Consider the following 22,495-nt stretch of genomic DNA (forward strand, 5'->3'; position numbering starts at 1 on the left):
TTTTTAAAAATTATGAGTTGGGGCTCAAATTTGATGTCCTGGGTTAGATCTCAGATATGGCTAGCTGTTCAGCTTCCCTCCTTCCAGCCCTCAAGCAGCTGTGACTGTTGTAGTTAAGCACAGATGTAATTTTTCCAGCTTCAGGGAAAGAAAGACGGGAGAGCATTTAGGGAGAATGGTGTTATCAACAACCATAAATTCTGGATAGCTGTAGGAGAACAGCAGCAAAGAGGAGATGGTCAGCCTTGGGGGGAAAAAAGTCAGCAGTGACTTCTTCCAATCCTTTTCAGATAAATAGTCCAGAACACCAGCACTTTTGTTGGAGAATGAGCAATTTCAGCTAGCAGAGAAAGGAAATGAGTGCTGAAGAGTATCTTGATCTGTTGGGATTTTGCGGGCTTTGCTGGGGAACTACAGGATAGTATTAGAAAAGGCTTAATGAAATGAAAGAGAGTTTTATTGTAAATGGAGGAGAAGACAAATCAGTATTGATAGTAGGAGTAGACAACATGAGTTTTCTGAGGTAAATATAATGGATTTTAACAACCAGTTAGATATACAGCACTGGTGAAGTTTATCCCTCTAATCCCAAAGATTTAAGCAGCAGGAAAAGTTTAATACATCCTAATCTGAATTACAACTCTTACCTCCTTATCTGAACCAGAATCTTCATCTAGATACGTTGGTCTGCATTGCTCTTTCCTCTATAAATCACTATAACAGAATTCAGAAATTAAGATAATTTCAGTTATGGAAAAGCAACTGTCTTAAGAAATGTTTGTTTCAGTGCTTTTGAAGTTGTTTCTAGCAGTTTACATAGGCAAATAAAGTACAAGACTGTCCTGTTGAAAACCCAGAATAAATAAGGTAGAATAGGTTGAGAATAAGCCACACTTATTTTACTTTTTTTAAAAATAAAAATCAGAAGTGCAACCTAGTTTAATTTGTAATGGGATATGACAAGGCTATAAAAGGTAAGGCTGCCTTTTATTATGTGCTATCAGATAAATAGTAAATGTGACAGTGTAGAATGCATGATGATATACAGGCTGCAATATAGGTAAGATTTTTTAATTATACATTATAAGATGGGGGGTGAGACAAACCTGCAGAAGCCTTGACTATCAAATTTATATATTATTTGCATCTTATTTGGAGTTACATGATGCTAACATGTTTTACAAACATCATGGATCTGGAATGTATGTACTGTGTGCTCTTACCCATTCCAACGGAGCTTCCAGAACAGGTTACTGAAATGACATGAAACAGTAGTGTAAATGTTAGGTGGTAGGTTGTAAGCCAGAAAACATTAGTAGACTGTAGAATGTAGTAGTCCATGCTATAAAACTGTGCAAACCCATCAGATAGCAGTAGTTTTATAATGGCTTAAATATATGCCCTGGGAAAGGAATCCCAAGGAAATTACTACCCCTTTACACAATTTTTACTTAAAAAAATGTGCTTAGGAGTGGTTCATAGAAGTTCTTGATTTGTTTATTCAAAACCAATAATTCTATAAAACAAATTAGAAAACAAAACAATAAAAAATCCTTATCTATTTGCTTCTGTATTCTAACCACTACTAACCTCTCAACTGACAATTAACTTCCCTGTATTCACCAGGTTATGGGTGACCCAGTTAAGAGGCACCTGTGTAAATAAGTATGTCCAGTCCCAAAATGATCTTGAGAAGTTTCCATCACAGATATTGCAAGATCACATCCATGAAGTTTACTCTGGAGTCAACGCTAGAATAGGAAATTTCTATTCCATGCCACATTTACTTGCATAACTTCAGATTACATTTTAACCATCTAGCATGCATGGTCAACTATACACTATTCAAAGAAATTTAAGTTTTACCTGAATATATTTTTCTAGGACAAAATGTAAGCTTCAGTCCCTTATCAGTAACTGGTGATACTACCACTGTGTAGATATCCCCACAAGGTATTTCAGTGATATCGCAGTGACTGAGACCTGAGCTAGGGGCACAGGTGAAATTGCCTTTTGAGCCATGTAAATCAGTATTGTAGCTTATCATTTCATCAGAAGGTCGCCAGTATACCCTGATACCATTATTGCCGAGCCTATATAGCTTCACCCCAGAAGGGCAGCAAGCACCTATTAAAATAAGAAACATTAACAAGCAAATTTTGTGAACACACAATACATTATAAATTCTTAGAGTGCATTTTAAACCAGATGATACGATCACTATCACACTAGATACCAGCACTTCAATAAGAAATTATTATTTTACAGAAAGCCAGAATAATTCTTGAACTGAACTAGGAAAGCAAATGTTTTATTAGACTCATTATGGAGCTGGAATTCAGCCATTGTGTAAAAACACGTTGGAATACTGTTGCTCTCTCCTGACTATGGAGGCACCCTAGAGTGCCCAGAATCCTTTTGTGGTCTCTAAAGTTTAATTCTGGAGCAATGTTATCAAAACTTTATATGGCCACCTGATGGCCATTGTAAGAACAGGGTTTAAATGACATGTGAAAATAATCCAAAGTGCATTTATTTAAAAGAGGGAACTGCAAGTGTATTAACTATGTATTGAATTTTAGCTGCACTATTTGTATGAGAGGAACACTGTACAAAGTAAGTTGCATACTGAGTCTTTTTCTTCACAATTGCATTTACAATGTACATACTGGAAGAATATCCTTGGTATGTGCAAGTGGATGTCAAACCAGTTTCACTGATTGCTTTCAGAGAGACTGTATAGTTGGTGCCACAAGTGATGCATCCCAGCAGACAGTAGTTTTGAAGAGTGTGACACTTTGCCTGCCCTTTTGGAGACTCCAGTGTTGTTACATATGTCTGTGCACCCATCCCAACAGACCAGCTGATATTTGTTACAGACTGTGTCACTTGAGTTAGTATCAGGTCATTAGGGCAACAAGGAGCTTAAAAAGAACAAAAAATAGAGAAGTCAATTCTGATTTGTACTTGGAAAATGGAAGGTATTTTGGGGGGTTGCAACTAGAATAGTACATGATCAGGAGCAAAGGAATGATGTGCATACTTTTCAGGTAAACATTAGCATGCTGAAAAATACTTGATTATTCTGGCAAGCTTCTTATAAACAGAATGTCAATATAAGATCAACTTGTGTATAACCCTGAGTTATAACCCTGGAATTATTATAAGATAACTGTTCACCAAGATACTAAAAATTACTAAAATTTGTCATCAGAATATCAGGGTACATCCGTAGTTTAGTTAAGCAGAACCCATCTCTACTCCTCAAGTCATACAGCTCAGTCCAGCTTTGTCTCTACTTCAGGTCTCTTCCTCTACAACATAAAATGACTGCAGCCAAACTGCCTGTTAAAAATAGATCCTGGTGTACATTAATCTCTGAGCTGTGCCTGGGGATTGTCTGGGTAAGTGGTGCAGGGCAAAACTCTGCTAGCAAATTAATAGCAGGAATGGTGGGTAGGATATGCTTTAATCTGTTCTTCACGCTGTTTGTTTGTTAACAGGGACATCACCTCTTGGCCTCTCCTGGTAATATTAAAAGTCAAAATGCTGACAAGGAAGTTATGCAGTACCTTAATGGATTATGTTACTATATTTCAGTTAGCTGTGCCATATGATAATTGGTTGCACTAAGGCTTCTCAGTATGAGGCAAGTGCCAAGTGATCCCTCACACACAGAGAGATAGATACATGTTTAAGCAGAGGACATCCAGCATCCAGCAACGGCTAGTATAATATGCACACATTGTAATAAAAAAAGGCAAGCCAAAAACATCTAGAGCAGTGGTTCTCAACCTGTGGTCTGCGGACCCCTGGGCGGCCGTGATGTCATCACAGGGGGTCTGTGAAGGCTTAAAGCAGGTGTGGGGAACGTCCAGCCCAGAGACATTTGGGCTGGCCCATGGCAAGCACTGCACCTCCTTTTCCCACAGCCCCCTCCCCTCAATGCTCCTCTCATACTCGAGCCCCCCACACCCCTGCCCTGACACACTAGTATATTCAGTGCTAGTATGGTTGGTGGGACCCACTTTAACTAGGCGTTTTTTCTCTTAAAGACATTTTCTCAACCCAACGTCCTTCTTTAGGGCCACAATGGGGCTGAAGTCTGTTCCTCCAAGTGGTGGCCCTGGACCCGTAAACAAAAATATATGGTGACTGCACACAGACAAACAAGGGGGGAGGTGAAAAGGATTGTGAAAACTTTTCACCAAATTTTAATGTAAAAATTGGCATAAAATTTGGAATTAGCACATAAAAATACCATAAAATGGGTCATTTGAGCAAGAAGAGTGTTGATGCTATTATTTTAAGTTCATATGGAATCATTCTAATGAAGTTATTATCATAGGGTTGACATAGCACTTAGGTATATGGTGTAGTTAGTGTTAGGTTAGTGGTTGGACTAAGTGATCTTCAAGGTCTTTTCCAACCTTGATGATTCTGTGATTCTGTGATAGCAGTACGTGCATTAACAGATTAACTTATTTCCCCTTCTCTCCAAATTTGAAGACCCTTCATGAGAGAATTTAAATAAATATTTGATGCAGTCTAGTGCTTTAAATCTTGAATTAAGTCTTGGTGGCCACAAAAGGTATTTAAAGGGGGTCTGTGGTGAAGGAAAGGTTGAGAACCCCTGATCTAGAGAGACAGAATTATTTTAGTACTATGCTGCTAAGTATTTTCCACTATATACCATTCCCACATACCTGTCTCTAAAGGGACACTGTAGCTTGGTAAGCTCTGTCCTGCTGGTGATCTTGCTATAGCACTAACAGAGAAAGCAGATCCACAGGGAAGACTAATTAGGGTACAAGAATTTCCAGAGCTTGTGCAATGCCAAAATCCAGCCTCTCCTCTGGCAGTGACAATATATGTAGCTTCTTCATTGTTAGATTGCCAGTGCACACTGATTACAGAAGGAGCCTCCTTTGAGATATTTTTAATTTCAGGACTGCAGGGAGCTGAAATATTTCATATTATTTCATATTTCATATATTAACAGTATTTAAACAGATTGTTTATGCATATTATATAAGTTACACATGAAATTTAAATTCCAGTTGGAACTGACAAACTACTTTGGAAAGTTATATGACCCTTTCCTTAAATGTTTACTCCTGATGAGAATTTAGAACTTGTGACAGAACTGACAACATAAGGATCTTGCATACAAAACGAGAGATGAATTGTAAATCTGATTTTCAAAAACTTGGAGCTATCAGAAGCTTTCAATACAAATCTGGTTTTAGGTCCCTACAGACTGTATATTTTTAAGGACTTCCAGTATTTTTTTTACTTTATTTTTATCAGTTACAGTAACTTAGCACTCCAGTAATGCTTTTCATCAATGAGTCACTGCAGTGTGTAGCTAATTATTTCTTCTGCTAAATAAGAATGATCGTAATACCTGTTGCCACATCCTTGGATGCACATGACATGTTGCTGCCCCTGGCCTCACTGAAAGAATAAACCGCGATGTTGTAGCGGGTGCTGCACTGCAGAGCTGACAAGGTGCAGGCCGTGGCGGAGTCGTTGCAGAGCACCGTGCCACGCCAGCCCACGGCCCTCGTCTCGTACACTTCAGCGCCTCGGGCTGGAGCCCAGCTCACCTGCACCGTGTCACTGGATACCAACACGGCCTGGAAGTCACCGGGGCAACAAGGGGCTGGGAACAGACAAGGCAGAGAGGGGAACTTGAACATGAACTGAACACTGGCACGAAACCCAAGGGCCTTGTTTTAGATATCTACGTTTCATCTCTTAAATCTCCAAAGGTGACCGACACTGTGCAAACAGTCTCATTAATCCCAGACCTACTTCCTGAACTAATGCAGCACCCCTCCTTCCAAATCAATAGAGAGCATTCTACTGTGTAGGTAAGACATAGGAATTATGTATATCCTTGATTTAAAATTTCAAAGCATCTAGAGGTCAAATAACTCTAACAATATTCTTCACAATTTCCCATTGAACTCGTTATTTTTTCATTTTCCAAACACAAAAACTCTCTATGAGGAAGTTTAAGACTTTAGTACACCCTTCCTGAGGCAAGAGAAAAAAAAAAAAAAGGCTAGAATTCAAATGTTATGCCAGGACCGCATGTTATTCATTCCTCCTTGCCTGATGATTGTGAATTGTTAAACTCTTTACAAGTTTGTAAGCATCTTGTTGCAATTGACTACACAAGTTAAATTCAACTGCAATGTGAAGTGTTTCTTTTTCTCTGCCAAGCTTTGTGTGTTTTGCTCCAAAACTGAATAAAAATAGAAGTTTAAGTCATTATCTTCCAATAAAAATGTCCAATCAGCTCTACTGTGAACACAGTTAAAGAATCCAAAATGAATTTGCAAGAATACATTGCTACTCACCAGTGGTGTAATTGAATACATCACCTAAAGGACTCTGCCCTGCCTTGTTATATGCAAAGACACTAATGAAATAAGTGAAGCCACAGTCCGACTGGAAATGGCATTGGGTATGTGATGTGTTGCAGTGCACTTCCAAGCCATCATCACTCTTCACAAAAACCACATAATAATGACCAAAATTTACACTAGACCATGACACCAACAAGTGGCCAGATTCATCCTCTTCAATTGATATATTTACTGGTGCGCAAGGAACTGAAAAAAACATTTTAAAAAAGAAAGAAAAAAAGAATTGTAATCAGAATATTTTTATTGAAATTATACTTCTGGAGAATAAAGGAAAACCAGGAATATAGAGAATTATTTTACTCAGCTTGAACAGTTGCTCTGTCTTGTTCAAGGAAACAGCAACTTGTCTGCCATTACAGAGGATGCTACTTACATTTAGATGAAAAGTGAGTATGATTTTTACAGAACAAAATAGATGCTACCTTCATGTTTTACAGAAAAGAGATCTGCTTAAGGAGCCCCTGTGAGCAGCAACAGTGGCACCAGGTAGTATTTCAGAAGGAACTGGCAGAGTCTGTGCTCACAAATAGTGGTTTTCTATGACAATCGGAATACTAGCTTGAATAGCCGTTGGCATCCAAGAGCCTTTATGTGAAAACCTTTAAATATTGGTATGAAACTCACTGGCTGTGTCTGAAAAGAGCTGTCCTTTGCTCAGGTTTCCTTTCTGGTGGCTTCCCAAAATGCCACATTAAACTGTGAACTCCATGGCTTTTGCTTAAATAACATTTACTTTTCTAGTTCAAAAAGTTTAGCTTGCTGCTATTAGAATTACTATACATGATCTAGCTGAAGCAGTGTTGCTGAGAAGATTACAGCCCACAGCTTAAAAGTTGTGTCTTGTTTAATGCTCTCTCATCCCATTAGATCCACCTCTGAGTTGCTCACATGGACGATCTCTAACTCATATCAATGAGAAGTCAAAATGAGGCAGGTCGCATCAAATAATTAAGTAAATAATGTGTCTTTAAGGTAGAACATAGTAACAAAAATGGTTTAGGTTTTGCTTACATGGGCAGTTCATCTGGCAGGACAGGAAGCAGTAATCTCTGACATGGCAGTGGTGCTAAGGAGCTGAAACAAGCAACCTTTGTCCTGACAAAGCTGCTACCTGAGAATGGTCTGTGACATTATCTTAGTCTAGTGGTGCTGCTTTAGCTGGATGTGGTTTTGTTGATCTCCTTTCTAACCAACAACTAGATTTAGCCTGGAACAGTTCTCAGCCTAGGGCCAGTCCTTAAAGTTATCTCCTGACAGACTTCTCCCAATCTATTTGTGACAGACCTGACACAGTAGGACAGATCTGTTATTCCTTACTTTCATCTTACACTCAGAAAATTGACTTTAGAACAGGGACTTCTGGGAAGAGGAAAATGCAGGCTTCCTGGTTCAGCCCACAATATATACACCGTTGCAAGTTTTTATCACAGAAATATGAAGAAAGTCTAGGCTATTATCCCTAAAATAGAAAGATATATGGCACAGTTCATGCACAAAGTTCAGAAGCAGAAATAACTATTTGAGAATTCAATTCATTCAATTGTAATGGACTAATTTACATTTGAAAGGAAAGAAATATATGTTAAAATGCCATAAGCTATACAAGGATCAATGACACATACTAGTTTTTAAGCTTACTGCATCAGTAGGTTTACTGGATCCAGCATCATTGTATGCTGTGACAGAAACATAATATTCAGAGCCGCACTGGAGTGATGGCACCGTGCAGGAGGCAGAAGATGTGTTACACTTCAGTTTCAAGAGTCCACTGGAGGCTGTCACACTGTAAGTTAGAGCTCCTTCTGCTGGCATCCAAGAAACGATAGCTCTTAAAGCACCACTATTAAAAGCTACTTGAACATCCGCTGGTGCATTAGGACCTATGGTGTATCAGTTTGGAACATATAAATACAACTTAGCATGTGGCCTATAGACACGATCTTTTTCACAACTTGCAAACTAAATACAATTTTTGCGGTGCAGACCTTACCCTCATTCATATTAGAGAGACCATTTTTTAAAGAAATAGCTCTAGTTGTACACCAGCAGAAAGCTTTCTGTTGAAACTCCTTGCCTTATTTGAATATTTGCTTCTCACAATTAGAAAAATCCTCAAACCAGTCTAAGCTTGCATAATCCGTACCCAGGCCTGTCCTAGGTACAACTTTAGTGGTAGTTAATGGTATTTTTGCCTCGGTAATATTCGTCAAACATAGTCACGTCATCTGAGCTTCCATGAACTTTGAGATGGGCTAAAAACAGTATGATCTGAAAATCTATCCAATGTATCTTTGAAAAAAATAATACGATCACACATACACATAAATACTTCCTGGTATATCTTTTTTTTTGCTTTTCTTAATGCTTACTTGGTTTCAAAAAAGAAAATGTCTTACTTGTTCTTTGGTTATATGTGAAATCATCTCCAGGTATCCCATTGACAGTCCAGGCATATGCCTTGATAGTATAGAGAGTTCCTGGATCTAGATTTGTAAATATCAAGGAGGTATTGGTGGTGTTCTCCTTCAGCATTCTGCCCAAACCATCGGATCTCATGAGGGACACAGAGAATCCAGCTGCCATATACACAGCTTTCCAGCTTACTGCAATGGAGTCACAACTTGGAGAACTAACAGACAGAATTGGAGCAGCCAGGACTGTTGAGAAAGAACACCAGTTAAGCTTTTGGTTTTTCAGTAACACTGTTTGAAAGAGCCAAATTTGAAATGAGTACACAGACACAATAATTGTCAAACTCTGAGAGACAAATTCAGCAACAACAAAACCAGAAAAAGAAATTAATGCAAGACTGACAGAATAAATATGGAAACTGATTTGGTGCATCCATTATGATATTACAGGTTTTGTAAATTGAATGTAACTCATACACATGAAAGGTTGAGTCTGTAGAAGAATGAAAATCACCAAGAAGATACTTCATTTCCTGTCCTCTAAGTTTCACATTGTCTTATTATTTTATACTTTTAGTTGTTTTTTCATTTCTTCCATTCCCTCAAGTTATGGCTTTTGTTAAAATAAAATTTGATTCTGTTAAAATGAAGTACAGATATTCATACAAATTCTAGTAAAACGTCCTAGTAAACATTTAACTTACAGCACTGTCATAAAGCAAGCCATTAATTCAGACTCTTGTCCTGCTCATTAAGTCAGATGGCTGAATTCTAGTCCTCAAAAACTGAAAGGAGAATGTGATCAACACAATTTAAAAGACAAGATTATAATAATTCAGCACTGGTACATGCCTGAGCTATACCATTTGTTTTCTGTTCAAATGAAAAAAAAAAAAAAAGATGCTTGCAGAAATGCTTTGTATTATAATAACATTACAGAATATGAAATAAGAATTTGAAAGTCCACCTGTTTTTGCTTTTCTGAAAGGTGAAGGCTGGCTTTTTCCTCCTGAATTAATAGATCTGATAGTGATTCTATACAAGGTGGCAGGTTTCAGTCCCGTCATTGTGACCGGAGAATTTGCAACTACAGTTTCAGTGAAGGAATCTCCATTCTGTGCGGTCAGCAGATAACTAGTAGCCCCAGGTACCGCTCTCCATTCCACTGTGATACTGTTGCTAAGTTTTGAATAAGCTTGGTCAATAACAGGTATGTCTGGAGCTAAAATGGGAATAATGATAGACATACTGAAGTTGGGGAACTCAGCCCTGTGAAACACTCAGTACTCTGAACATTTCACAAAGTGTAGGAGAAATGGCCTGCACCTTCTATGAATGTTTAAAATTTAAGTTAAATGAAGTTTAAATGAACATTAACAAAATATACAGTCTTGTGATACTCTAGACCAACTTTCATCTTTCAATAAAAATATTCTAGTTCCCTTTTTTAATCTAGGTTGCACTGAGAGGTCTTTTTGTCTTGTTGTATAGCAAATTAACTATACTGGATGTTTATAGAAAGCAATATACAAAGCAATACATACAAAGAGGTGGGTGTTTATACAAAACAGTCTGAAATAGGACGCTGAATCACAGGCATTGCTATATCAGAGCAACATACAGTAATTTAGTTTGGAAGGGACCATGGGAAGTCATCTTATCCACCCCTCTGCTCAGAGCAGATATACTTAGATATACATGACGCATCAAATATCGCAATTAAATGCTTTTCTATTATGCTATGCTGCAGGCCATTCAGAAAGAGCTATTGTGTACTGCACTCACAAAAGTAACTACAGAGGGTGTATTTCTCAACCACAAGTAATTTATGTTCAGCGATCAGCATTTTCAGACTAAAATCAGCATATGTGAAGCAAGTCCATATATTGCAAGGCTGCAAAAAACTCACTAAAGAGAAAAAAAGATAAAATGAAGGTGTATCCCACCTAAAATTAAGAAAAGGAATGAAAAAGTATTTGGCACTAAAGTATGAGCCTTGAGGCAAACTTATTTGTAGCGAGGCAGATAATCTGGGATTTCAGAGACCCTAGCAAGTATTATACATGGTTATACAACTCCTGAGCATTATGTCTTCTCTCTTAGTCCCAAGCATTTTCTTATTCAGCTACAGTCAGACACCCTCTTTTGCCCCATTTGTAAAAATGGTAACATATTCTATACGATCATGCCTATGGAACATTTGCAGGTGTGTCTGTAATCTTTGAGCAAGCTATTGCACTATGGCGTTATTTTTCTTTTAAAATATTGTCTTTAGTAACAATTCATTACCATTTCTGTGCAGGAAATCCTCATGCAAGTCTATGGGAGTTGCTTGCCTAACAGTTAAGTAAAGAATACACAGCACATGATTTGTATCAGAAATAAATTATGGAACAGTATAATCATTAATATCTGCTCTCTCCTAACTAAGCCAGAGGTTTTTTTATACCTGTCAGGATAAACATTACTACTTTTTTATTTTCAATTTTTATTGTAATAATTACTTTTATGAGAAACAAATTCTACTGGAAAAATAATGGCTATTTCTAAAAATTAACAGTTAAATTATCTTAGAAATGGAATTTCAACAGAATACTTCTAAAATTACATTTCAGTGATGAAATACAAAAGCACTTCTGTTTATGTAGATTCTTCTTCAATATCCACCAATGACTTATATGCTACAAGTCCTATTGTGAGTGAAACAAAAATAATGTTTATCAGCATCAGTATTGAAAAATGTATGTAGCTCCACATCTGCATTTGAAATGAAATGGCAGGTGATTTGGAAAGCTGCAGTCTGAGCAAGCTGTGTGTGGCAGGTCAGGGAAATATTAAAAAAAAAAACCAACAGAGGGGAAAAGGAGCTAATCATGCTAATACTGAACTCAGGAGGAGAAGCAGCAAGAGGCTTCAATGGGAATGACAGCTATTCCCTACCACTACAATGAAATATCAAGGATAAAATCCCAGTCCTACAGGGGTCAATGGAAATTTTATTTCACAAAGTTTTTCTTACTAACCAGTTGACTGCATAATCTGTGTTTCTGCAAGAATAATTCCATTCTTGTCAATGGCTTCTGCTTGTATAGCATAAACAGTATTGGGAATTAATGAAGTTAGAGTTCCTTTAAGTGTAACATCACTAAAATGAGCCAGTAATGGATGGCCTACAGTATTCACAGCTGTAGCGGTGACTCTGTAAGAAGAGGCTCCTGAAAACTTGGGCCATCTGAGATAAATGCTTCTTGATGTCACATCGTATACAGACAGAGAGAAACCTAAAAAAAAAAAAAAAAAATCATTATCAAAAAACCATTTCAGTCATTCCTGAATGTAGTCCAGTCTTGACAAGAAGATTGTTCAGTGCCTTATCAAGCATCTATGTGACCTAATTTTCAGAGGATAGGCACTCCCTTGAATTGTACTGCTATTTCCCTTGTTCACTTTTGTAATCCATTAATTACTGTAATAACTGCTGCTTGCTCTCATAATATCATGTTGTGATGATGGCTATTTTTCTTAAAACCCCCATATGCTGTATTCTATTTTAGAAAAATACTGGGTATAATCTGCATGTGAATGTACAACCAGTGTCAACAGTATTCCACACATGAATAGGCTCAAATGCTTGTTACGCAAATCATGACAAGAATATGCTATAGTAAGTGTTCAGATACTGCAACACGTCTGCAACAATTAAGCATTTAAGACCCTTGACAGTGCAGTATATGCAGGAATGTGTACTACAGACAGAGAATTAATGAATTGAGAGCGTTCCTTGTTATCTTGTATTCCTTGTATTTTAAACTAGTCAGTATTCACATTTAATGCGATAGGATCTGTAGGCACAAAATTGAAGATTGAGGAAAGTATAACATGTTGTAAAACACTGGAAATATTTGCACTTAGCAGATCATGCTTCTTCTGGTGTGGGTTTTTTTTTGTGTGGGGGGTTTGTTTGTTGGTTTCTTTTTTATTAAAAGATACAAGAATTAATTGGGTGTGAATATGGGACAGTTTGAATCCTATTTATAGCACAGTTATATAGGTAATGAACAGCACAATTTGTCCAGCTGAGTGTTCTCCCTGGTTCCTGCTAGTGTCAAGGCATAAGTGGTCTGTCAGAATCTTTGTGCAAGTTCCAACAGAATTGGGACTCCTAAAAATGAGGTTTAAAATTTATAGAGATATCAACATAGATTTTTTAAAGCTGAATCAAACTTCAAAACAATTTGTGTTTATAAAACTATTAGAACTTACAGAATGTTTTATTAGAAATCACATGTTTGTGTGTTTTCTTCAGACCCATTCAAAAATAAGCAGGCAAACCCCAAATACCATTTTGAAGATTTACCTGTGTTTGCTGAAAAGATCTGAAAAGGAAGATGTAAAAAAAATTAGAAATACGAAGTGAAATATTTTCTTTGGAAAATAAAAAAACTAGTAACAACAACTACATTTTTTAAACACATTTTAAACACATTTTACTGATATGATGTATTTGCTCAGATTCTTTAAGCACAGAAAGTTTATGCAATCAATGAGATTTGGTACAGCTATGCAGATCGTATCACATCTTCATGTTCTTCTCTGAATCTGCCTTCCATTTTTCAGTTGTTGACAGACTTCAAAAGACCTTGGGTCCTAATATATTATTTTATTTTTCAGTCACTTGTAAACACTGCAAAAGCGTAATAGTAACAAAATAAGAACGTAGAAGTCAGTCTCTACCCTAACTTTTAGTTTACTTTTACGAAAGAGTATAGTATCATTCTTGAAAACAGTTTTAAAGCAAATGAGTTGTACTCACCGTTTCTAGGCAGTTGAAAAGCAGTCCAATAAATATCAATGATTTACTTTTTGCACCGCACATCTTGTCAGAACTTTGTTCCAGCCTTCACATGGGGATGAGCTCAGGTTGATCCCTGCTGTGACCATTAATATTTTGCAGCAGTAGGTTTACTCCCTGGGAGGAGAGGAGGTTGCGTTAGGTTAGGCCCTCCTCCCTGCTGGACTGCAGCCTGCCAGCGCTTACCAAAACCGTGGCGAAATGAGTCCGACACGGCACTGGACTTCTAAGCAGGCGGGTGGTGGGTTTTTTTCCCCTTCTGTTACAGGATACAGCTTCTGCATTGCTTATACAAGATTCATAAAATAAATAAGCCCAATGTAAATTCGAAATTTGCTGTTCAGCTTACTATCTATTGTCATGTTTGTCCACTTTCAAAGATCTTTTTTTCTCTCAGGAATGATGCCCTCGTCGTCCTCCTCTTTGAATGGAAAACCGCCATGCCGACTGGAACCACTCTTCTTCATGCTTCGCGTTGTGGAAAGAAAATTTCCTCTCATTTCTTCGTATTGTACCACCTGCTGGTTCTTCTTTGACAACACGCCTTTATGTCTTCAAACTCTAGCTCTTGACAAGACGATTTTAGGCGTCAAGAAACAGTATCTTTCTATGAACCGACAGTGTTTTCTTGGTGGCTTACAGGGAACCTGAGGCCCGTTTTTATGAGGGAGCCACGGCGGCGAGGGGAGTTTCACACCCCGCGGGGACCCGGACCACGGCAGGTTCCGCGAGGCCCCCCGGCTCCTGCCCACACCGCGCAAGGAGCCCGCCTCGGGGCTGGGGAGGCGGCTCCCGGCGTCCAGGGCTCACCTTTCGACGAGCACCAGGAGGCTCCTTCCTCAGGGGACGAGCCCTGGTCGCCGGGCGCTTCCCCAGAGGGCATTTCAGACCCCATCATCGCAGGGAAAGGGGGCTCCGGAGAGACCGGTGCGGCTGGCGGGAGCCCAGCCCACCCCGCCCCCGAGCAGCCCCGCCCGCCGCCTCTGAAGAGGGAGTGCCGGGGCGGGCTGGGGGAGCGGCGCTAGGCGGGGATTGTCACCAAGATGGCGCCGGCGGTGCGGGGCCTCAAGAGGCTGGTGTGGCAGAGTGAGTGCGGGCTTCCGCTCCGCGCCCTCGTCCCCCGGGGCCGGGAGCGGCCTGGGGCCGCTCGGTAGGAGGCTGGGAGTGTTCGCCGCTGGGGCGCTACGCCCCCCCCCGCCCCGACGTGTTGGGGTCGGGGGGTTCCCTGGCCGCCGAGGGTGGGGCTGGGGCCGCTCCTGGTGCGGCCGAAGGGGCGTTAGGAGCCGCGTTAGGAACTGAGGCGGGCGGCCGGCGGGAGAGCTGGGCCGGGCCTGGCTCGGCCAGGGCGGCTCTGTGGGGAGCCCGGTGTGCGGCGGAGGCTGGAGCTGGCTGCTCTTCCCCGGCTGGTTCGGTTAGTGACTCGTCGGGGTGGCGGGAGGTGGCCGCCCCGGCTTGCGGCGGTGCCGCGGGTGCCTGCAGTAGTAGCACCTGGGTGGACGTAGGTTTGTTTTATTCCGAGATAAGGGTGAGTTATACAGGATAGGGCCAGCTATGGCAACTCTTGAAGAGGTTAAACTGCAAGGATTTCCCCCTTGTTTCTTGAATGGCAGTTTTGGAGAGTGTGCCTGGCTTCAGCAGGGGCTCTCTAGTTGTCTGTCACAAAGTGGCACTGCCTGCTTTATGGTGAGCTTCAGGATTTTCAGAAGAAAAATCTGAAGGTGTCCCCAGGTACTCTCATAAATGAACTGCAGGTTTTTATCTCCATGTTTAGGAACAGGTTCTGCTGGTTTTTGTTACAGAAAATGAAGTTATAACTGCTCCATGTCTTGCTGGCCTAGAAGGATTAATAGTATTTTGGGTAGTGTGAGACCTTTGAGGAAAGGCATTAGCAGCCATCTCATGCTGGACTTAATTGTCCTGAGGTTGTGAGTGACTTCATGGGCAGCTCAGCCAGCCTAGTGACTGTCACTGAAATGGGAATCTGGCTGCCGTCTCCTCTGCTGCCACCTGCAAGCTCCAATCTGCTTGCTTGTGTCACTGGAAGAGTAAATAGAAAAAGGGGAGAAAGAGGAAAGCACACTGTTCCTGTGATGTTCAGTCCCCTATTGCTGACATCTGTACCCTGCTTACATGAGTTAGATCCCTTTGTTTAAAACTTGACCTTTAGAAATCCCTACTTTTGCTCTTTGCTTGTCCTGTCTTTCCTTGTGAAGTCATTTGTGCCTTTGGCTGTAAAGCGATTGATTTGTCCTGAGGTGTTTTATAGAAGGCTTGGACCTTAAGAGCAGGGAATCTGATCAAAGCCCTAGTGTGTCATCAGGGTATATAAGGACTTTCGTAAAAGGTATTGCAAGTGTGAACGAGACCATGTGAAAGAAAGATTAGAGTGATGAGGAACCAGTATGAATAGTAAAACACTTATTGCAAACTGTAAAAAGGAATTTTCTGCTGAAAAGCATGCGTTGTTAGCTGACTAGTTAGTCTTTGCAAAACTACAACAACAATGAAAATTGATGAACTAAGTTTTAGACATTGGCTGGCACTCCATTCATGGGAGGGCCTTTATTCAAGGGCATAAACTGCTGCTTTCTAATATTTCAGCAAACGTGTGGGTTTAAGGCTGGTTTGTATGAAAAGAAAGTGTCAGTGATGCTGATAGTTCATGAAGTAGTTTGTTGTCAGTGTGTACCTTGTTCTGTGAATAGGCAAAGTAGTTGTACCCATGTTGTGTGTACAAAGTGTTGTACCTGTGCTCTGGTATGGTGCTGTTAAAAACCCTTCTTTCCACTGTAATAGCCCTTTCTGTAAGGTGCAGTTTTAGACTGAGTCTAAGCAGAAGTGTGTGAAATAGTTACTTCACCAGTTCGTTCTCAGTCAAGTTCACAGTTACGGGGGCAGGGGAAGCTACCTGTATTTAGGAGACAGTAGATCCTGTGAATAAAACTGTAAAATTAACTATATACTGTATCTCTGCATGTGTACCTGTAAGGTTATTTCCACAAGGAATTCTGTCTTTAAATTTTTTTACAACTTCTGAAATGTGTTCTAGACTTGTATGATAAGGTGCTAGCCTAGCCATAGATATCTATATTAATTTTTTAAAATGATTCAGCATTTCTGCAACTTAATTTTCCAGAACACTTGCTTATCGTGAAGGTTGTTTTAATCTGTGCTTCAGGAAGTGTGCTATACTTGTTAACTTTGCCAAGGGGTGCTTTGCCTTTTTCTTTTTTTTTTTTTTCTTCCACACAGGGATTTCAGTCTGCTGTTCCATCAGCCCGGTGTATAGTTCTTATCTGGATCAGGAAGTAAAAGTAGAAGTAAAATGCCTTAAATTAATTGAATGTATTGAGAGAAGACAAAATTAGAGAAGGTAGGGTGCGTGGTTGGTATGAAATTTGTGGGAAGGAAGTGAAAGCTTACACAAAAATGGAGCACTATTCATACCTGGGTTTATGATTGGTTTTGGTGCATTCAGAATGCTTACTGGAGACAAATGAGATGATTTTGAGAGCCTGTAAACCAGTGTAGATCAGTTATTTGGGTAAAGCAGCTGAAGCTTGAGGACAAAACAAATAGCAGTTGGAATGTTGCAGGGGCAAGTACACTATCTGGTACACTGATAGTGTGGAATAAAATTTCTTTTTATGGTGGGAGAAAGTTGACTTCTATTTTTAATTACAGAAAGAAAGTTCAAGATACAACTGGATTATGCATTTGTATGTTCTGGTTTATTTTGTAGGCAAGTAAGTTAAAGTATTGTAGAAAAAGTATATTTGATATTTTGGACAAGGCTCTCGGGCACTGAATTTATTAAAAAGAACTGTGTAATGCTAAGAACTACTTCCTTGCTAAGAGTCTTCTTGGAAAATTTGAAGGTTAATGGAATCTTCATGAGGCTAAAGATTTGTTCTTACACCTTGTGTACAGGCTTAGAAAAAGGTAAGTAACAAATACACAGTATAAAAGTGACAGGAAAAAATGTGCCTGCATTACATCCAGTTTTCAGGTATTACTAACAAATACATCTTGGTAGCAGCTATGGCGTGCTGAGTGTTCTGCAATTTATTATAGTGAGTATATCCAAAGAAGTCACAGGAGTCTCTACACCACACTAGGCAGACCTAGAACTTGTTGAAAGCTGTGGATTGTGTATAACAGGAAGGATGTTGAATTGGAAGCAACTTGGAGGTCAAGTTTGAGGAGTGATAATGGATTTTGGGAGTTGTATAAGCAGAAAAAGGTTCAGGAGAAATGAGCTTGAGTTTGGTGGGTTTTTTTTAGCAGCGTGAACAAAATACACCAGTTGCATCACTCTTGAAGTGTGCTTTTTTGCTTAAGCAACTTTAAGACCAGTGTTTTTGTCAGTTTATTAGATAAAGTGTAAGGATTTTAAGTTGCTCTGAAGAATGTCAGTGCTGCAAAAAGCAACTTGAACACGTTGGAAAGCTAAATCATGAAGTACTCATCTTTCAAAAGAAACTTGTGTTAATGTGAATCTGTAGGACATAACTGTAAAATATGAGAAGCATGAAGTGTGATGTATTGGGAGTGTTGTGTGCTATGCAGTGTTAGAGTTGGTGAACCTGAAATGAAGGCTGGATGAGCAGTTAGGCTGCTTAACTGGAAGAAACTGCTGAATACTGAGACATTGGAAGCTGGGGGTCGAGATGGAGTATCTTGTGATAGTGGCATGCCGAAGGGACTTGGACATAAGTGAATACACTAATATTTACAAACACTGAAGAAGTAGGTGTATGTTTTGTTGTATGTACGCTTACTATTCTGAAACTTCTTACGGTTCTTTCTCTTGGCAGTAATGACAAAAATGTGTGCTGAATTTGCTCATCTATATTTTAGGCTTCTGTTTCTATTGCTTTCATTTTTTCATTTGGGAAAAAAGTCCAGCTATTTCAATAGACAACAGTAGTCATCAGCTTAATCTGAAATTCTGTTCTCTGGGAAGAGAGAACAGAATAGTCAGACCTCTTTATTCCTATGTTTATAAACACCAGGTTTTAAACAGTTCCCCCAATTTTCTGACTACTAATTAAATATATACCATTGCAGTGATATCAAATCTGCATTAGCCTGATGACACCACTCCTGAAAGTTGCAACTCAGTTCTCGTGATTATTTTTTTTTAAAGTTGTTGTAACTAGATGCTGATTCCTATTGCTGTATCTTGTACAAGCCTTTTAGTTGACATTTCTCTCTAAGCTGTCATAGCAGGAAAAGATAATGCATACCTTAGTTAAGATAACTTTCAATTCCTGAAAGAACTGTTATTTTCTTAGGCTTGCTCTGGAATTCTAGAGAAAGAACAAGGGCATGTGAAGTTACCGTATATTTTAAAGTAGGTCTATTTGTGGATGTGTAGGTCAGGCTCTTTTATCTTAGAGTATCTTAAATGTTTAGCAAGTGTAAGATCCATTTAGTGGAAGAGTTCACTAAACAAACTGTGATCATTCAGATCACTTCAGAAAGCTGTGATCATTCAGAGTGATTTTTATGCAGCTGTTGATTATTAACAAAAATGTAAAATTTAGCTACCTGTTTCTGAAACAGGCAGGGCCAGTTTGTGGTCAGTAATTCTGTAGAAGTGTTTATCAGTGGTGGTTTTTTTATTTATTCTTTTTAGGTCTTTAAACACATGAGTCTAAATGGGTGATTTTATTTTTTCATAGTAACAATTTGATTCCTCTAACTGGTAAACTATCTCTTCTTACAGAGCTAAAATCATCAGTATTTGATGACTGCAGGAAAGAAGAAGAATGGAAGGTATAGTTTTGTTAGAAGTTTTTGTAAGACTCTTAGAATCACTTAAAGTAATCTGTATCACCGAGTATATATAACAAATAAGTATCATTTAATGGCTGGCACTTTCACTTAAAATTGTTTTCTGTCCAAGTAATGGATTTTAGTTCTGTTAACTCAGATCTCTGTATAATACATACGATGAAAAATCTAAGGGCTAGTATAGGAAGAACAGAAGGTTAGTTGTCTTGATTCATTAAGTCTTGAAAAAAAATTAGAAACTGTTTCTGTTTACCTTCAATTTTCTTTTGAAAGACGTGTACTTTGATAATTTCAGAAATTACACTGTTGTGCAGTATATGTGAAGCACGATTCGGCAGTACGATACCTGTTAGAGCTTAAGCTGTAAAGCAGTTTTAGAATAAGTAGAAACATTTAAGCAGACCATGGGGTAAATTAGTAGGAATTCAAATGATTTATGTCAAAGTGAAAGTTTTAAAATACTTTTTAGTAGGAGTAGTAGGGACAAGCTACTTAATTAAGATGGAGCTCATCTTTTGAAAACTTATATGTAGGGAGCTGCCTTCTGATGCTATTTGAGATTAATTTCCCACTGCAAAGTTGTTACATGCAGGTGATGAAAAGATAGAGTAATAAAATAGATTTCATCTTCAGATTTCCATGACAAGTTGTTAAGGAAAACAACATGGGTTTGCTATAGCTGATTAATTTATCTGAATGCTTGTGTTGTTTTTTTAAATATTTTTAGATAATTCTTCTAGATGACTATACTACTAAACTACTGTCACTGTGCTGCAGAATGACAGATCTACTGGCAGAGGGTATCACAGGTAAGCATAATTCTTTTTAAAATAGAGGTGGCAATATCCTGATAAGAAGAAAAAAAAAAAAAAGAATAAAAGTTCTGGTACCCTTGCAAGAAATTGTCCTAATTTGGTTGATGAAGATAAGTAAATCTTTGCTAAAGATTGCTGTAAGGTGTTTTGTATGTGTGTGTTGTTGGCTTTGTGTGGGATTTTTGTGGTTTGGTGGGTTTTTTGTGGGTTGTTTTGTTTTGTGGGGTTTTTTTGGGGGAGGGCGTGGGTGTTTGTTTGCTAATGCCCAGGAAGTGGTAAATGAGAAAGTTAACTGTCACAGAGTGATTTTAAGAATCTTAGCTATCAATTGAAGTTAAGGGAAAACAAGACCTCGGTAAAGAATTAAGCGGATGTTAGTAAAACATACAAGAACAGACAGATTACTGCCTTTTTTTCTTAATGGGTTCTGTAAATCAGTAGTATCTGCTGCTTTGAATTAAGATTCAGGATACAAGGGCAGAGAAACTTAAGTACTGAAGACAAAATGAGAACAGGAGATAATAGTAGACAAACTGATGAGGTGTTTGCAAGCAAGTGGATGTGATAGAACTCAAATTTAAATTCTTGCCTCTATGTTGTGCAGATATTTTTCTTAGCCTTTTCTAAAAATGAGAGCTTTCTGTAATTAAAACAAACAACAAAAACTTGAAACTAAATTATATCAGTGATTACTTTAACTGAAGTAAACCCATAAGTAACATTAACAGTAAATAGATTGTCACTTTTCCAAACAATTTGGGTGTAGTTTCTAGTGGAGTGGAGTTTTTAATCTTCTGGAATTTTTCTCCTGTTCCTTGATGTTGGCCCCTGTCAAAAGTGAATAATAGATGGATTGTGATAGATATCAATTATGCAGTATGCCTGTGTAGTTAAGACTTTGGTTTTCTATGTGTATTTTGAAAAAGTATTTTTTCTAGTAAATTTAATGGGTTTTTCTTCCCTACAACTTAAAAAAAGGATGTTTTTCCTATCATAAAACACTTTTCAAAGTTGCTTTTTATGATTGACGTTTCTGTAATGTTTACTAATGTATCATCCTGCTGAACTTCTTTCCTGCCTGTTTTTGAAATTAAAATGAACAGGCAAAATGTAAATGATCTAGTTTTTAATTAGCTTAGGTTTAGATTTTTAGAAACACTTTTGCAAGAGTGTTATTTAGACTTGGTTGTTTTTCCACAAGTAACAAGACTCTTCTTATTCCAATTATTCAGTATAACATGATTCCTCTGGAAGTATAATAGCAAAGCTGTATACATTTCAGGTTTTGGAGTGTATTTTTAATCATAAGAAGTACTACTCATCCTTTCTGAGAAACTTTCAGTGAGCATGTATCCTGGTCATCAGTAAGAAGCCTTTTTATTTTTAGTGAGTACACTACCGAAAAGAACCGGTTGTTCTACGTCCAGATGTCTGATGTTGCTTATCTTCCTTGTTCCTCCCTCTCAAAATTACTGAGCAACACGAATCTCTCTGCGTTCTCAAGCTAGTGTTCTGCAACACTATATAGTAATGACTTTATTAAACGGAGAAAACCAAGAGTTGAGTGAAGCTGGTTGCTGAAAATGTCTAATTTGTGCCTGCGATTATATTGAAACAGAGTAAGCTCACAGGAAATAGGCAAACAAAGGACAGAAGAGGCTCTAGTCCAAAATGATGCTCTATATAGTTTCATTTTCCTTCCTTAATGTGCTGGAAAAAGAACAATATTGCCTAGGCAGTTCTCTTGCAAGATAGTTCATACTGGGCCCCATAGTTTGAGTGTTTGTATTGCCATACTTTTCTGTGTGAGGGCAAAACTCTGCTTGTGTAGAATAGCCTGGAAAAATTTAGTCCTACAAATTTGGTTGACACTAGACTGATGGTTGAAGAACTCTTGTGGTAACTTGGTGTATTTAAAATAACCAATAGATAAAAAAATCAAGGCTGTCTTGGCAGAGGATAGGTCCTTGCCACTAATTTTATGGACAACTTGATTGGTGTTAGTTTATCACCTCTATACTAAACTATGTATGATACTTCCTTACAGATGCATAAATCTCTTAATTGTGAAAATGTAATCTTTCTTACTTTATAGTGGTGGAGAATGTGTATAAAAACCGCGAGCCTGTCCCACACATGAAAGCAATATATTTTATAACTCCCACCAAAAAGGTTAGTATC

General features: G+C 38.5%; 2 protein-coding genes across 12 annotated transcripts in view; one reads left to right on the top strand and one right to left on the bottom strand.

Moving 5' to 3' along the window:
- Positions 1-14,650, bottom strand: FNDC7 (fibronectin type III domain containing 7). 4 transcript variants are annotated; one of them, XM_074832679.1, is made up of 14 exons: positions 13,662-14,650; positions 13,206-13,224; positions 11,872-12,129; positions 9,816-10,070; positions 8,834-9,094; positions 8,060-8,317; positions 6,369-6,623; positions 5,408-5,665; positions 4,707-4,961; positions 2,670-2,924; positions 1,867-2,127; positions 1,224-1,253; positions 648-714; positions 1-208 (listed from the first exon to the last, which is right to left on the bottom strand). In XM_074832679.1, exons 1-13 carry the CDS (start codon positions 13,722-13,724, stop codon positions 674-676), a joined length of 2,469 nt encoding a protein of 822 aa, XP_074688780.1. In that variant the 5' UTR covers positions 13,725-14,650; the 3' UTR covers positions 1-208; positions 648-673. The 4 variants fall into 4 exon arrangements, with proteins under 4 accessions (XP_074688780.1, XP_074688781.1, XP_074688779.1 ...); XM_074832680.1 differs by lacking the exons at positions 13,206-13,224; positions 13,662-14,650 and adding an exon at positions 13,112-13,153; XM_074832678.1 differs by lacking the exons at positions 1-208; positions 648-714 and having other exon boundaries at positions 1,159-1,253; positions 13,662-13,817; positions 14,511-14,650.
- Positions 14,651-14,727: 77 nt separating this feature from the next.
- Positions 14,728-22,495, top strand: part of STXBP3 (syntaxin binding protein 3) — a 30,517-nt gene continuing 22,749 nt past the window's right edge. For 4 of the 8 annotated variants that reach the window (XR_012624164.1, XR_012624165.1, XM_074832696.1 and 1 more), the window contains exons 1-4: positions 14,728-14,786; positions 19,432-19,481; positions 20,227-20,308; positions 22,410-22,486. Coding sequence is in view for 6 of the 8 variants with exons in the window: in XM_074832696.1 (XP_074688797.1) it covers positions 14,744-14,786; positions 19,432-19,481; positions 20,227-20,308; positions 22,410-22,486 (252 nt within the window). In the remaining 2 variants the exon portion in view is untranslated. Of the gene's footprint in view, positions 14,787-14,831; positions 14,851-15,028; positions 15,112-17,055; positions 17,074-18,425; positions 18,450-19,431; positions 19,482-20,226; positions 20,309-22,409; positions 22,487-22,495 lie in introns of those variants that run through there. The other 4 variants (XM_074832699.1, XM_074832698.1, XM_074832700.1 and 1 more) reach the window with 4 other exon arrangements.

This window comes from Strix aluco, chromosome 8, assembly GCF_031877795.1.
Source record: "Strix aluco isolate bStrAlu1 chromosome 8, bStrAlu1.hap1, whole genome shotgun sequence".
NCBI classification, from domain to species: domain Eukaryota; kingdom Metazoa; phylum Chordata; class Aves; order Strigiformes; family Strigidae; genus Strix; species Strix aluco.